This window comes from Prionailurus viverrinus, unplaced genomic scaffold, assembly GCF_022837055.1.
Source record: "Prionailurus viverrinus isolate Anna unplaced genomic scaffold, UM_Priviv_1.0 scaffold_62, whole genome shotgun sequence".
NCBI classification, from domain to species: Eukaryota; Metazoa; Chordata; class Mammalia; order Carnivora; family Felidae; genus Prionailurus; species Prionailurus viverrinus.
This window is the reverse complement of record NW_025927624.1, coordinates 647943-664874: the sequence shown is the minus strand read 5'-3', so window position 1 is coordinate 664874 and position 16932 is coordinate 647943. Positions and strand designations below refer to the sequence as shown.

The 16932-nt window shown below is 41.3% G+C and overlaps 2 protein-coding genes across 2 annotated transcripts in view; one reads left to right on the top strand and one right to left on the bottom strand.

Moving 5' to 3' along the window:
* LOC125159788 (ankyrin repeat domain-containing protein 26-like) overlaps positions 1–16932 on the top strand; it is a 708468-nt gene that overhangs the window by 274527 nt on the left and 417009 nt on the right. The window lies entirely within an intron of this gene.
* LOC125159799 (ankyrin repeat domain-containing protein 26-like) overlaps positions 1–16932 on the bottom strand; it is a 156737-nt gene that overhangs the window by 107958 nt on the left and 31847 nt on the right. The window contains exons 6-7 of the mRNA XM_047848414.1: positions 10799–10835; positions 5339–5416 (exon numbers count right to left, since the gene is read on the bottom strand). Of these exons, the coding sequence (XP_047704370.1) occupies positions 5339–5416; positions 10799–10835 (115 nt within the window). The remainder of the gene's footprint in view (positions 1–5338; positions 5417–10798; positions 10836–16932) is intronic.

Genomic DNA, 16932 nt, shown 5'->3' with positions numbered 1-16932 from the left:
TTCAGGGAATGGACACTGAGCCTCCGTGGAGGCAGGCCCATTACACCAAACCCTGACTCCCTGTGCCTCGTAACTGCTTCTCTATAGGAGTGAGACTGACACTCATGGGACCAGACAGCCCGTCGTCTAGACCAGCACAGCCACCAGTCCCAGGCACCAATAGACAACTCTCCTCCGGTTTTCTATCTTAGTTTGTTTGTTTTCATTTGCGTTATTATTCTTTTGTCTTTCCTTTTCTTTTTTAACGTTTATTTCTTTATTTGGAGAGAGAGAGAGAGTGAGTGATCAAGCAGAAGACAGGCAGAGAGAGGGAGAGAGAGAGAATCCGAGCAGGATCCATGCTCTCACTGCAGAACCTGATGGGGGTTTCGAACCCACCAACAGTGACAACATGACGTGAGCCAAATTCAAGAGTCGGACGCTTCACCTACTGAGACACCCAGGCGCCCATCTTTTCTTTCCTTTGCTTTCCCTTTCTTCTCTTTTCCCTTGTTTCTCTTTCTACTCTCCTCTTTCCTTGTCTCCCTTTGGAAACAGTCTAGTAGTCTCGAGTTGACGTGGGTCAAAGCTAATTATATCTCTACATTTATCTGTATATCTTAATATATACCTGTATATCTATACATAGATATAGATAGATAGATAGATAGATAGATAGATAGAGATATATCTATATATTTTTCTCCCTTTGTTCCTCTGTTCTGGTTCTTTGTGGGTTTGATTGCGCATTTTCTCTATACTTTTCTAGATCTCCTTCTTCATTTTCCTCCCTCTCTTTCTGGATTAAGCCCTAGAGCTCCTTTGAGTCACTGCCTGGTCTTTTTTTCCACTCCAGTCATTTCTCTTTTGGTTTGGGCTAAGGATACTTCACCACCTTCTTCTCCTTTTTCCCAGGATTACTTCGACCAACAAATCAAAGCACACCTGGTGGAAGGCCCAAACCGCCACTCCAAGTAGCGGGAACAGTAGCCAAAGACGCACCGAAAGAGTACACACAACACACTCCAAAAACATTTGTTCAGCTGCCAGGCCCTGGAGCGTGTAGGAGCTCTTTTTAATATAGTGGTACTCGCAGGTGTGGGACACAGAACAAGCTATTAACACACATAAAGGGCAGGAATCTAGCCAAAACGACGAAATCGAAGAATTCTCCTCAAAAAACATTCCGGGAAGAAAGGACAGCCAGAGAAGGGCTCAAAAGACACAGAAACAATATATGTGAGCACATTTTTGGAATGACACTCATAAGACGCATAGTTGCGCTTGCAACCACGCACAGAAGACAGCAGACAATCTACTGCTTCAGAGATCAAGGACCTAAGGAATCGTCACGATGAACGCTGAAAATGAAATGGTGTAAAGGAGATACAAAGTAAACTAGATGCAGTGACAGCAAGGACGGGAGAAGCAGCAGACAGAATCGGTGAACAGAAGATCCAACGGTGGACAAAGATGAAGCAGAGAAAGGAAAGGAAGGAAATGACTAGATCACGAGGCAGGTACTAGAGACCGACGTGATTCGGTGAGATGAAATATTAGCCACATCCTACGAGTCCCAGAAGAAGACGAGTGAGAGAAAGGGGCAGAAGGTTGTTTTGAACAACTTATAGCTGAGAGCTTCCCTCATCTGGGGAAGCAAACGGGCATGCAAGTCCTGGCGGCACAGAAGAATTCCTTTCCAAATCAACAAACCCAGGTCAACACCACGACATGCCATAGCGAAACTGGAAAACTACAAAGATAAGGAGAGGATTCTGAAAGCAGCTAGGGACAAACGGGTCTTATTCGACAAGGGAAGACCCATAAGGGTAGCAGCAGATCTGTCCAAAGAACCTTGGCAGGGCAGAAGGGAGGGGTAGGAAACGGTCAATGTGCCGAATGGGAACATCTGCGGCGAAGAATCCCTTCCCCGGCAAGGCTGTCATTTAGAATAGAAAGAGAGAGAAAGGCTTTCCCAGACACACAAACCCTAATGGAGTTCATGACCACTAAACCATCCCTACAGGAGATCCTAAGGGGAGACTCTGTGAGGGGAAAGCAGCAGAGACTACAAAGGACCAGAGGCCTCACCAAAAGCATGACACCTTCAGATAACACAATGACACTAAATCCATATGTTTAACTAATCACTCTGAATGTGAATGGGCTCAAGGCCCCAATCAAAAGACACAGGGAATCAGAATGGGTAAAACACAAAACAAAACCAAAGAACAAGATCCATCTATATGTTGTCAACAAGAAACTGATTTTAGACCCCAGGACACCTCCAGATTCAAAGTGAAGGTATGGGCAACCACCTATCATGCTACTAGAAGTCAAAAGAAGGCTGGAGTCGCCACACTTCCACCAGAAAGACTAGATTTTAAACCGGAGACTGTAGGAACAGATTCAGAAGGGCATTGGGTCACAACTAAGGGGTCTATCCATCAAGAGGAGCTAACACTTGCAAATGTTTATGGCCCCAAAGTGAAACGCCCACACATATGAATCGATTAATCACAAACATGATTAAATGTATACATACAAATGCCATGATTGTAGACGACTTTAAGACTCCACTCATGGCAATAGGCGTATCGTCAAGGCAGAAAATCAGTACGGAAACACAGATCCAATGTGTCATTGGACCAGATGTATTCAGATATACATAGATATATATGGGCCTAATATATATGCATTTATATACATGGATATCAACACCGATATGTTAAGATCTTTTCATCCAACGGCAGTAGAACGCACATTCTTCTTAAGTGCACAGAGACCATTCTCCAATGACTCCAAGTGACATCCTGGGTCACAAAACAGCCCTCCACAAATATAAAAGGACTGAGATCATACCTTGCATATTGTCAGATCACAACAACGAGCACTTGCTCATTCTTTCTCTCTCTCCCTCCCTTTCCAAGAGAAATACAAACATTTCAAAAACATTTAGCTCAGCCCCTTCCAAGAGAGAGAAAAACAAGAATAATAAACCTTGTGGGGCAATGAGTCCTGGATGGAAACCACACACAGACAGTAGAATTCCATAACCAATATGTTGACAATTGAGTTGACAGAAAGTGATGTACTAAAAGAACAGACACTAAAAAAATACTTTCTGCAAGGACAAATTAGGGTAGGGGTAAACCATTAAAAAAGAGCCTGGTGCGGGGAACACGTATGTGGCACAGTCAGTTCAGCATCCACCTTCAGCTCATGAGTCATGATCTCACGGCTTGTGGGTTTCAGCCCCACGTTGAGCTCTGTGTTGACAGCTCGGAGCCTGTAGCCTGCTTTGGATTCTGTGTCTCCCTCTGTCTCTGCCCCTACCCCGCTTGCACTCTGTGTCTCTCTCTGTCTCAAAAATAAATAAACTTTAAAAAAATTTTACAAATACCGTAAAAAGCATGGGGGGAGAAGAGGGAAAAAGAAACAAACAAACAAAAAAAAAACACATCACCAATCAATCAAGCATGAGCTTAAGACAAAAAAGAAAAGGAAAAATGTGAGCAAAAGAAGGTAAGTGGAATCAACATGCATTTTTCAACAGGTATATAAGTAGGATTGGGAATATACTATGAACAATAGTCTCTTTTAAACCTTTTAAAGATATATGTCTCTATGTGTGTGTGTGTGTGTGCATATATATATATATATATATATATATATATACATATATATATGTGTGTGTGTCTGTATGTGTACATATATATGTATACATGTATGTGTGTGTATATATAAGTGTAAATATATATGTGTATGTAACTGTATATTATATATATATATATCTATCTCTATCTCTATCTCTATCTCTATCTCTACCTATCTATCTATCTATCTATCTATATCTATATCCATCCATCTATCTATCTATCTATCTATCTAATATTTATGTAAAAGAGAGGCTTTGATTCACGGTATATCCCTAATAATACTGACTCTTATCACTCTACAGTTATCTGGTTATAAATGCTTTAATAAAGAATTTAATTTTTTTTCCCTATAAATAAACTCTTCAATTCCTGGCATCTATCGCTTCCAAAAAGCTAGAAATTATTACTAGACTAACAAAAGAACAGAAAAAGGGAGGTTCCTAACACGTCAACATTCACTATGGAGAAAGAATTGGGAATGAGAATTCTAGGAAGATATGGGAACCCTCAAAGGATGTGTGTAATGGGACCCAGATGGGGTTACACAAGCAAAGGCTGAGGACTTTTTCTCTGCAATTTTAAGCTCACAATAGGAGGATACTAAAAATATACTGTAACCTTCTTTCTTATGTAACTCCTGATTTCCTCAATAGAATTCATTTGCGTTTATACATGTTAGACACTAAAACGGAATATAAACTGAAGCCTGACATTTAAATTCACATATTTAATTGTGATATATCATGCGTATTTTGTTACTTTTCAAACTCCATTCTACGGAATTCCATTTCCCTACTCATTTATTCACATTCAAAAACCATGACATTGCTTCTTCCAAGCAAGACGTTATTCTAGGAGCTCCAGGACTCAAACAAGTGTGTTTCCTAACCTCCAGGAGCTTATCATGACTGAGGGGCTTTGAAATGAATACTGAAATAAATATCAGATGTCTGAAGCTTTAAATTTTAGAATCTGACACAAGGACTAGGAGGAGATAGTGTTCAAAGCTAGAATAGGAAAGATTTCTGAAATCAGAAAGTTGACAACTTGGCTATGAAGAGCCTCTGCTCATAGAGCTACTCTTTTCAGCAAAATACGTATTCTTCGGGGAGATGCACCATTTTAACTTACTCTTCATGCAGTTATTTGAAAACTACAGGAGAACAGCTTTGTAAGGTAAATGTTGAGAAATAATGTAAACATCTAAATTTCTACCTTTTCTAATATTATTTTAGTCTAAATGTAGAACAAAGGATAGAGCCAAAGAAAATCCTGTATGTCACTATAATAAAACTTGCCCTGGGCGGGGGGGGGGGGGGACCGGCAATAGATTATTGGACCCAATCAGGTTTCATTTGGGCATGAGTATTATCAGTCATGTTACTATCACAGTGAGAATCCTTATCCTTAAACAAATGTCATATGGCCTCCATGATGCGAAAGCTTTTCCCAATATAATATGACGGTCATTATATATTTTCCAGCCCATTCTTTTATCAGCCTCCACCTGTAGGATTTACCAAAGTACAACAAAACAAAACAAAACATTCAACGTGTCATGTATCTGTAAAGTGGTTTGTTCTTGCTAACTTTCCATGACACACATAAAATGATGATACACAGGCTCCTCTTAAATGTTCAGAGTAAATAAGGGAGAAAACTCAATTCAGAGCAGGAAAGTGAGTTTCACAGGAGGGTACTTTACCTTGGTCCCAAAATCTAAGACTTGGCTAGATGATGTAGACCATGAATCATCAGGAGCAGGTTTGTCGGAAAGCCTTTAGAGCAAAAAAAATAAAAGAAAAACATGTTCATTCATTTAACAACACAACTTAAAAAAGTTAAGGGAAAGGTCGCCTATCTGTTTATTGCACGAAGTTTCTTGGTATCATTAAAATTGGCCTCTGGTTTTTTCATTAAGTTTTATTTTAATGCCAGTAATAGCAACATCCAGAGTTATCTTAGTTTAAGTTGTACAATATAGTGATTCACCAACTCCATACTCACCCCGTGCTCATCATGACAAGGGCACTCCTTCATCCCCATCATCTCTTTCACCCCTCCCACCACTCACCTCCACTCCGCAACCAGCCGTTTCTTCTCTGCAGTGAAGAGCCTATTTCTTGGTTTCTCTCCCCTTTTCTTTCCTCCCTTTGCTCGTTTGTTGTTTCTTAAGTGCTACATGAGTAAAATCATATGGCATTTGTCTTTCCCTGACTTTGCTTACCATACTACACTCAGGCTCCATCCAGGTGATTGCAAACGGCAAGATTTCATTGTTTTATGATAGAGTAATGTTACCGTGTGTGTGTGTGTGTGTGTGTGTGTGTGTGTGTGTATGGGTATACATATACACACACACATACATTCATATAGGGCTTCGTCTTGGTTCACTCAGCTGTCAATGGACGCTTGCGCTGGGTGTTGGAAATAATGCTGCAATAAACACAGGAGTGTGTGTGTCCCGTGGAATTCGTGTTTTTGTATTCTCTTGGGTAGTATCCAGGAGTGCAATTACTGCATCATAGGAGAGTTCTGGTTTTAATTTTGTGAGGAACCTCCATACTGTTTTCCACAGGGCCCGCCCCCATTTGCATTTCCTCCAACGGTGCAAGAGGTTTCCTTTGTCTCCACATCCTCGCAAACACTTGCTTCTTGTGTCTTGGAGTGTAGCCATTCTGACAGGTGTGACGTAGTATCTCGTTGTAGTTTGGGGGAGCATCTTTTCATGTGTCTGTTGACCATCTGTATGTTGTCTTTGGAAAAGTGTCTGGTTATGTCTACTGCTCATTTGTAAACTGGGCTTTTTTGGAGGGGGGTGATGTTGACATGTATCCATTTTTTAGACATTGTGGATACTAACCCTTTACTGGATTTGCAAAACATTTCCAAATTCGTTCTCCCATTCCAGAGGTTGCCTTTCAGTTTTGACGGTTTCCTTCACTGTGCAAAAGCTTCGTAGGTTGATATAGCCCCCAAACTTTATTCTTGCTTTATTTCCCTTGGCTCAAGAGACATAACTAGTAAATGTGGCTACAGCCAAAGTCAGAGAAATGATGGCCTGTGCTCTCTTCAAGGATTTTTTTTTTATGGTTTCAAGTCTCACACTTAGGTGTTTAATTCATTCTGAGTTTATTTGTGTGTATGGTACAGAAATTGGTCCAGGTTCATTCTTTGGCATGTGGCTTGTCCAGTTTTCCCAACACCATTTGGTGAAGAGAATGCCTTTTCCCCACTGGATAGTCGTTCCTGTTTGTAGAAGATGAACTGACCATACAGTGGTGGATTGATGTCTGGGTTTGCGGTTCTATTCCACTGAGCTATAAGGCTATTTTGTACGCCAGTACCCACCATACTGTTTGGATTCCTACAGCTTTGGAATAGAACTTGAAAGCTGAGATTGCGATACCTCCAGGGTTCCTCGTTTTCAATATTGCTTTGGCCGTTCAAGGCCTTTTGTGGTTCTATACAACGTGTACGCTTGTTTGTCTAACTCAGTGACAAATGCTGTTGGTATGGTGACAGGGATTGCATGACATCTGTAGATGGCTTTGGGTAGTGTAGACACTTTAAAAATATGTATTCTTCCCATCTGTGAGCATCGGATGTCTTTCTCTTTCTTTCTGTCACCTTCAATTTCTTTCATCAGTGTTTTACGCTTTCCAGAGTACAGGGCTTTCACAATTTGGACCCTGTTTTAAAAAAAGCTTTCTGTTCTCTATTTGGCCTCGACCTCTCCTACCCTGTGAAATCTCCAGGAAAGACCCAGTCTGAGTTTCCATAACCAAATGTGACAGGCAGACAATGCTCTGAAATGGTTGAAAATGAAATGTATAAACGTTACCACAATGACTTCTCACCTCACATCTGTCAGAATGGCTCAGTTTCAACACACAGGAAACAACAAGGGTTGCTCAGGGTGTGGAGGAAAAACAACCCTTGTGCACCGGTCATGGGATATAAATTGGTATCGCCACAGTGAAAGCCACTATGGAGGGGCCTCAATGAATTTAAAACACAAATACCACAGGATCCAGTGATTCCACTACTGGGTATTTATTTACCCAAGGGAAAGGGAAGTACTAATTTGAAAAGATATATGCACCCCTATCTTTATTATAGCATTATTTACAATAGACAAGATACGGAAGCAACCCAAGTGTCCACCAATACATGAAGACACCACACACACACACGCAGACACACACACACACACACACACACACACACAGACATGCACACACTGAAATATTACGCAGCTCTAAATGAGAATGAGATGCTGCCATCTGCAACATCATGGATGTACCTAGATGGTATGAGGGTAAGTGAAATAAGTCAGACAGAGAAAGACAAATCCTATATGATTTCACTTCTGTGTAGAATGTAAAAAGGGGAATAAATGAACAAACAGAGCAAAAGCAGAAACAGACCCATAAATGCAGAGATTTGACTCTTGCCAGAAGGGAGGGGAGGTGGGGGGATGGACAAAGTGGGGGAAGGGGAGAGGGGAGTTCAGGGTTCCAGTTATAGAATGAATAAATCACAAGGCTCAAAGGTACAGCATAGGGAATCTAGCCAGTGGTATCGTAATAGCATCATACATTAACAGATGGGAGCTACGCTTATGGCGATCACGGTGAAACATCCAGAGTTGTTGCATCACATATTACCTTGTGTGTCAGGTAGACCTCCGTTTAAGTAAACGTATCAAAGTTTCGGTTTCTATGTTATGAGTGGTAGTACTAACTAGAGATGGAAAGAGTCAAAGTTCCCAAGGCCAACTTTGTTCCCACACTGGTCTTGCCTTATTTAGGTCCATAATAACTAGCAAGACATTCCAAGCCTTCAGGGGCATTCAGCTACCCAAGGACAGAGACTGTGATCAAAATGGTCCTGGTAGTTGTGCCTCTGTTTCTCTATACGCTGCCTGACTATTTTCTTCCCTATGAGCTCCCACTCCTATATCACTCTTCGGCACGGTTCTGTGGCATCCCCCAACCTTTCAATCTTTAGCCTATGAAGCCACACACACCTACAACAAGGATGGGCTCAAATGACCGAGGGTAGGAACCATGTCCTGCTCCTGGAGAACAAGCTAACTGGCAGTCTCAGTCATCCACACAGTCACCTCAACATAGGCATGTTATCACCGATCCAGATGAAGCTCCCTTACTGATTTGACAAGTCAGTCCTACCCCTGCCCAGCCCTACAAGTACATGGGAAGGGCATCACAGATTTAGGAAAAGAGGTGGAGTGAGGAGACAGCTTGCCTTGGGCCATACATCCCTGATGTTCGGAATCTCCACCCCCCACCCCCAATTCCTTGAGAGGATCTAAGCTATCCTCCCTCAGTTGGGGTGGAAGTAGGGGATATCATATTTCTATTTGCTGTAAACAGACTCTTCCCAGCTGCTCAAATGATTTTTAATCTCTCTCATCAGAAAAGCTGAGGTATGCTCGCACCTTCAATGAAACCAACGCACACAAAAGCAGAAACCTGGTCACGACCCTCTTGAACTCTCTATTTGAATATGCCTTTCTAAACAACTCCCCTAATCCTGGGTCCTTCGTTCTTGTCATTCACCTTTATCTCACTTGGCATAAACCCCCATATTCTGACATCTTTTCTCAAACTCGTATTCCTAACCAACTCAGTGTTGTTCTCCTTGAAACCTGGTCTCCTCTGCTAAGTCGATTCTTACCCTCCTGCACTGTATTCATTAGACCAACTCCCCAGCTTTCTATTTTTAAAACAGTTGCCTGCAAGATGAAGACAAAAAGAAGGAAGAAAGGAAAGAAAGAAAGAAAAAAAGAAAACCAGAATTTAAATCGCATTTCTGTCACTTATCATATCCAAATAGGTCACTTCAATCTCTTTTGAGTTTCAAATTCTACAGGGAAACAACCATTGGGCAAGGAGCTGAAACATAGGTTGACGTACCAGAGGGTGTTTTCAGGAATTAATGTCTGTGGTTCCGTAAATCTTGAGACCCTAAGTGCTTTTGATTTGGCCTCTAGAAGAACGGAGAGTCCCTCGCTGGCCGAAGTGGGGAAATTTTTGGAAAAAAAAAAAAAAGAAGAAGAAGAAATAGCAAGGAAACCAGAGAAGAAAGTCAAAAGGCAAAAACAGAGTACAAAAAGTCATGGGGAAAAAAAGCTGCAAAAAAACCCAAAAAGCTTCCTAGAACTAGACAAGGGTGCTAGCCCAAAGGGAAACCAGCCTGGGAACTTAGGCAACAGAGAATCATATAGCAATATCCTCAAAATAGAGAGTGAGTTTAATTAACGTAACATGGTCTACAACTAGATATCCTTCTTTTACAGAAACCTCATTTGTCTCAAGAAGAGGGGACATCACTACGTCTAAGGACTTGCCTGACGACATCTTGCTTATTATGTAAAAGCCTTGACACCATGGCCATAGCTGACATCCACCCTAAAATCTCGGATGGTAAAAACAAGGGACGAGTTACCACTGCACTAATGACTTGTGTTAGCACTAGTGGTCAAATACATGAGGCCAAATGCTTGGACTAACCTGGGTTCTTAAGCAAACCCTAAATTCGTGTTCCGACATCATTATCTTTGACATTCTGAGTTGATCTGCCCTAGGATCTGTATCTTCATCTCCGTGCTGCTGAGGAACCAGAGAATGGATGCGGAAGCTTCAAGGGCTGACGGGCAAAGCCCCTCAGCTACCCGTTAACTATGGAAGCATGGTCGAGTCATCAACCTCCCTGAACCACAGTTGCCAAAGTAATAAAAAGTAGGCTACAATAACACAGCTACTTTGCAAAGCTGTACAATGACTATATAACTGAACAGATGGTACCCATAGGATATAGTGTCTGGTCCAGCGTAGAACACGCAACAACTGGTTTTGTTCTCTGCGTTCCCTTAGGAGACACATAATTTTCAGTTCATTCATTCCCTTTCCTTTCCTTTCATTATCCGTTTCATTTCATTTCATTCCTTTATACTTTGAGAGTGAGTGCACACAGAAATCGGGAAACATATCCCAAGGAGGCTGTCAGCGCAAACCCCGGCGTGGGGCTTGAACTCACAAACCTGAGTTGAAGTCAAGAGTCACACCCTTAACCGACTGAGCCACCCGGGTGCCCCAGCAAATGTCAGTTTTACAAATCCATAAAAATCCTACCTGGCTATAGAATCTTCCTCAGCATTCTTATCTGCTCCTAAAGAAGAAAGCAAAATACATGTTAAATCAACAATCGAAAAAATAGAGGAAATTACAAGTGTACGGCTTACGATTTGTGAAAAAGTATTGCTTTGGGACCACACCTGGAAACCACACTACACTGAATGGTAATTATACCATTCGTAGGCTTAAAGCACTAAGAAATCTTACTTTCTCCTCTATATTGACCAAAAGCAAGAATGGGTTTTATCAGAATTTGACACCTACAGGGGAACTGATGTTTACAATGGCCATCACTGACCGACTCTATGGCACTGGAGGCAACTGGTAGCGTTAGGAGAATGATTATCATGAGCGGCCAGTGTCAGACTGAAACTAGCATGATTTTTCTGGACTTCCACTCCTAGAGGAGTTGAAAGAGAGTATCTTTATTTTGCGGGAACACGGCAGAACTTCCCCAGCTCTTCAGCAGACACTCCTCAGTCTTAGGAGGAAACACCCCCTCACAACGTGTGCTCTATAGCCATTGTACTTTGCAGCATGGCCAAACCATAGCAAACAGACTCTCCCTGGCCTTATTTCCACTGGCAAGGCAAGAAGGAAAGATTTGGCATTCCTGTTTGATATCGTTCTAACCTCTTGAGGCTGTCTCCTTCCATTGCTAGAGAGTCTATCTAGACCCACCGCACATCACAGAGGAGGAGGATCCCAATGTGAGTGCTCTGTAGTGGTTCATGATGTCATTTTTCTCAACCCTCCCCATTAGGTGACACACATCTAGAGAAATCATACTTTTTTTCATGGGAGGCAGAGGCCAGCAGATCCTCTACTGATGAGCAACTAAACGAAACAAAGGGCAAAGAATAGCTTGAATGCCTACATTCAATTACCAGGATATTTTCACTTTCTAAACATTCAAAGACATCCACTCTATGATTCTAACTATATGACACCTGGAGAGAGCAAGGCTCTGGAGCTAAGGGTTGGGGTGAACGTAGGGATAAACGGGCACAGCACAGAGGACTTTTAAGGCAGTGCAACTCTTTCACACGATACCACAAAGGTGGATTCACATCATTACACATTTGTTAAAACTCATAGAATGTATAACACCAAGGCTGAACACTAATGCACATTAGAGACTTGGCCTCCAAATGAACAGTTCGTGTCCGTAGAAAATGCACCACTGTCGTCAGGGTGCCTGGGTGGCTCAGTTGCTTCAGCGTCCAACTCTGGATCTGAGCTCAGGTCATGATCTCACCGTTCATGGGATCAAGTCCTGCATCAGGCTCTGTGCTGACAGCACAGGATTCTTTCCCCCCTCTCCCTCTGCCCCTTGGCTGCTCACACGCATGCATGCTCTCTCGCTCAAAACTAAACCAAGGAACTGAAAAAAAAAATCCTACTAAAAATGGACCACTGTCGTGCCAGATGTTAACAGCAGGGGAGGCTAGGCGTGTACGGGAGCGCGGTATGGTATATGGGGTCTCTCTGTACTTCCTATTATATTTTGCTGTGAACTTAAAACTGATGTCAAAAATCAGGCTTATTAAATGTATGAAACAACAAAAACAACAAAATATGGTATCCATTGAAGCTACTCTTAGCATATACTAACTCATGATACAGTCACCTTGAACATTAAAATAGAGATCAAAGTAACACAATAGGGTACTGACTCCCATTTGGAAGTATATGAAAATGCATAAACAAAACACAAAAATACAACAGTTATTTGTATACTTAGGCAAGAAAACAATTGATGAATATGATCCGAAATCTTATACCTACAAACAGGGGTTCAGCACCATAGGAATCAAACCTGGGTTTTCCAGATAATTAAGAGATTTTCATTCTAAGTTTAAATCAAAAATCATTATGTTGATCACACCTAAGAATCATAATGAAAGCTTAATCACATAAAAAAATAAAAAGATGATAATGACCTAATATTGCCCTAGTACTTTTTACACAAATACCTACTTCATATGGATGATGAAACTGAAACCAGTACCATGGTAACCGTCATGTTACTTGCTAGTAAAACAAAATTTGAAGACACCACCAAAAATGACGTCAGGGCTATAATTCCTATGCAGAACAGATTTCACCCAGCAGGCCGAAGATGGCTACCCTCAGAACATCCTACTTGAATGACTGGCCCTTGGCTGTTCCCTGGGATCTTGGATTTAAGGAGGGTTCCCACCATTCCCTAGCTGGTTAAGAGTGGTTCACTGTGCCTAAGTGCTGCTACACTCAATGTGCTTAAGGCCGTACACTTGATTTCCTTTCTGGAAACCTGGAATTTGGGGACATGCTAAGGAGAAGATGCCTATGTGATTAGCATTTGATGAAAACCTCGGGCACTGAGTATCCATAAGCCTCGTACTGGCCCACAACATTTCACTTGTGCTGTCCTAATTTCATGCTGGAGGAATTTAGCACATCCTGCCAACTCCATAGAGAAAGGATTCCTGGAAGCCTGCGCTTGGTTTCCTCTGGCCTTTCACCCCGTGCACCATTGCTCGGTGCTGATTGGCCTTTCTAGCCTGTCCCCATACCAATCCACACGCATGACTACAACTATATGCGGAGTCCTGTGACCTCTTCTAGTGAATCATCAAATCTGGGTGTCACTGGGATGCCTCTAACACAACTGCACTTTGTGAAATTTTATTATTTGGGTTGATGTCTTACACGTGGTTACAGTCAGAAGGTTATGTCACAGAATACCTTTCCTGGAATCTCTTTTCTTGGTATTTGACTTGAAAATTCCTACATCCCTATATATCCATTTGAAGAAAGGTTTAAAAGGAATATATGAAATCATGATGTCAGAAAGTGTGAAACAAGCAACAATCTTATTTTACTCCGAAACGAGAGAGAGAGAGAGAGAGAGAGAGAGAGCAAATCCTGGTGATTGCCCCTATGTTCTACCATATAAAAGTTCTCTGAAATATGAAAAATCAGTTAATTTTCTCCAACTCCCTAGGACTTAGTTCATTTTTCTGGCAGATAGGAATCAAAGAAGTAACAGGGATCATTCTACAACAACCAGAACTGTCAGACAGAATATGAAAACATACTACTGATTATAGTGTGCTTTTGTTTCTTTTCCTTATTTTCCCAGAACATTAAAAATATAGTTCACCTATTAAAGGCAGTTATTGCCAAAGTAATCAAAAGTCACAAATACGGCATCCAAAATGTCCGATGCGTTATCTTGATGTCTCCTTATGTGACCCTCCTTCCAATTCTCTTATTTTGCCCTAAAGGATACTACCGTATGAAGTACCCCCATTTTATATGGCATTAACGTATATACATTTATCGCTGACTACAAACGCTTATGTTCACCCATGGTACTTAGGACATAACTCTGCATCATCAGCTAGGTCAGGCCTTAATGTCTTGCCAACAGTGAGGATAACAGTAAGAGTGGGAACATTTGGGGATACGACTCTGACAAATTCTGGTACGAGAAGCTCACCTGATAGTGTTGCTGCATTTCCAATAGTCTGCTCTTCCCTTTAAAGAACTAGTGTATTTTACCACCTTCCAGTACAAACACCATACACACCGGCTTACCTTCCTTCATTTATTCCCTGTAGTCTCTGCCATTCACATGATTCCCTCTTTGGCTCTTCTCTTCTTTCCTGGGGTTCCTCGGGCCTTCCAGGGTCTTGAAAGGGAACTAGTCATTTAGCTCCTTTGGTGGCACTCTCAATTTAATCTGTTGCTGACACCACATACGATATGCAACTTACCTCCTTTTCACATCTCTTTCTCTTTCCTATGCACTTAACAGGCCGTTTTCTTGAGATATTAGAACATATCAGTATTCCTGTTTTAAATCAACCTTCTGTCAAATGACCTTTGAATAAAATACAGTTCTTACCTTCTACTTGTCCATGTAATATCCTTTGCCCTTTCTGATCCACAGCTCCAGAGACAGGAGGAACATATTTGTTGGGCTTCTCAGACATACTCTGTTAAAAGTAGCATCAGTAATGAGTTGCGTGAAGACTTCCTAAGCCTTTTCCAAGAAAATTTCTGAATTTATGATTTTAATAACAATCAGACTTACAAATAAGGAAAATGTATTGAACACCAAAACATTTAAATACAAAACCTCACATATGCTCTCTTGATTCAGCGTCCCTTTGAATCTTCATTTGGCTATTGACTCTCTAAACTGATCATGGAAGGCCAGAATAAAGACTTTCAAAGGCAGAAGCCTGGCTTGTATGCAGATTTCAAAAAGGAACTAACAAAACACCTTCCTTTGCATTCCTGACCAAAATAAAAGGACATTTGAAATAAGTTTTGAAACAAATTCTTTAAAATGTACTTGCTATAAATGAAAACTGCTTCTAATCAAATGGCAGACATTTGTTTCAGTGTCAATTCATACCTCACATGATCAGAAACTTTGGAGTGTATCATGTTGAGTATCAACAAAACACTGTTGTAGCTGCTGCTTCGTTCAGGGAAACAAAGGCTTGACCTTTTTCTTGACGAAAGAAGGGTTGGATCGAATGGCAAAGTAGTAAGAAAAAACTTTTCTGAAAATCACGGTGAACTAGTAGCAGAAACAATGTAGATATAGGTATGGAACTCTTCACAATGTGTAGTAAGCATTCAAACGGCAAGTATAAGAACATGTATGTCTTACTCACTCATTTCCCTATGCACACTCTCTTTTTTACACACAACAATAATAATGATTATGATGATGGAGTGAGCCTTCCTACTTCTTGGTGACTCCAAGACATTGGAGTAAAATGATGATCCGTGGTCCTCTCTGTCCAGAATGTCCCTCGCCACGGTCTACACGACTGGTCCTTCTCATCTTTCACTTGGCACCTTTTGCCACTCTCAGATCTTTTCCGACTACCAAAATTCCCACTCCCACTCTCATCCTCATCCTCACTACAAACGCCCCCCCCCCAATTTTCTCTCAACTAACATTGTCCATTTCCTATCGATGAAGCCTTTATAGTGACTTATAACGGATTGCTGTTGACTTACTTTTCTGCTCCGACCACAACAACCTAAACCCTCCACTTGTACACTCAGTAGCTAACTGCTTCGTACGTACTCAGTATACAAGGACCAAGTAATTAAGGTCAAAACATTTACACTAATCTCACTGAGAAGATCTCAAAAGTACCAAATCACTCTACTGTTGACCCTTGAACAAAGCAAGGGTTACGGGCTCTGATGGCCATGCACTCGAAAATCCACAAATATCTTTTGAAACCTCAAAACCAAATCAAAAAAACAAAAATGCCTACTGAATTTCCTACTTTCGAAGCAATTACACTTAGAAATCAAAAAGTATATATGTATTGAAAACCAGAACATTAAAGCAGAAGCGCTTGTGTACGCTCTCTAGGTCTAATCTACCTTTTCGGCTTCATTTGGCCATTGACTCTGTACACTGAGCATGGGAGGTCAGGGTTAGGATAACGGAATGCTGAGCTTACCAACAATATACACAGTCGATTAATGCATGTTTCCCCTGTTATATGTATTACATACTGTATCCTTACACTATCAACTGAAGAAAAGGTTACTAAGAAAATCGTAAGGGAGGGGTGCTGGGTGGCACTGTCGGTTCAGGGTCAGGCTCTTGACTTTGGCTCAGGTCATGATCTTGACTTCCTGAGTTCAACGCTGTCAGTCTGGAGCCTGATGAAGATTCTCTCTCTGCCCCCGCTTCCCTACTCACGTGCTCTGTCCTCTCTCTCTCTCCCAAAATAAATAATTTAAAAAAAAAAAACAACCAAGATTAAAAAGACAATCATAAGGAAGAGAAAATACAGGATGGTACTGTATTTATTGAAAAGAAATCTGTATGTATGTGGACTCCCACAGTCCAAACCCATCTTGTTCAAGGGTCCAACGTATACCTATATGATGTCTCCACTAAGAGTTTACTGGAACTTATTATAGCCCCACATGAGAAAATCAAAAGCCGATTCTAACTTTGCCATTCTTTTCTGGACACTAGGGCCATTTTATTGGCCTTCGAACATCTTCCCATTGAAAACAAGTATTCTTGGGGGGGCCTGGGTGACTTAGTCGATTAGGCACCCAACTTTGAAATTGAGAAAAAGAAAGTAAAAGGT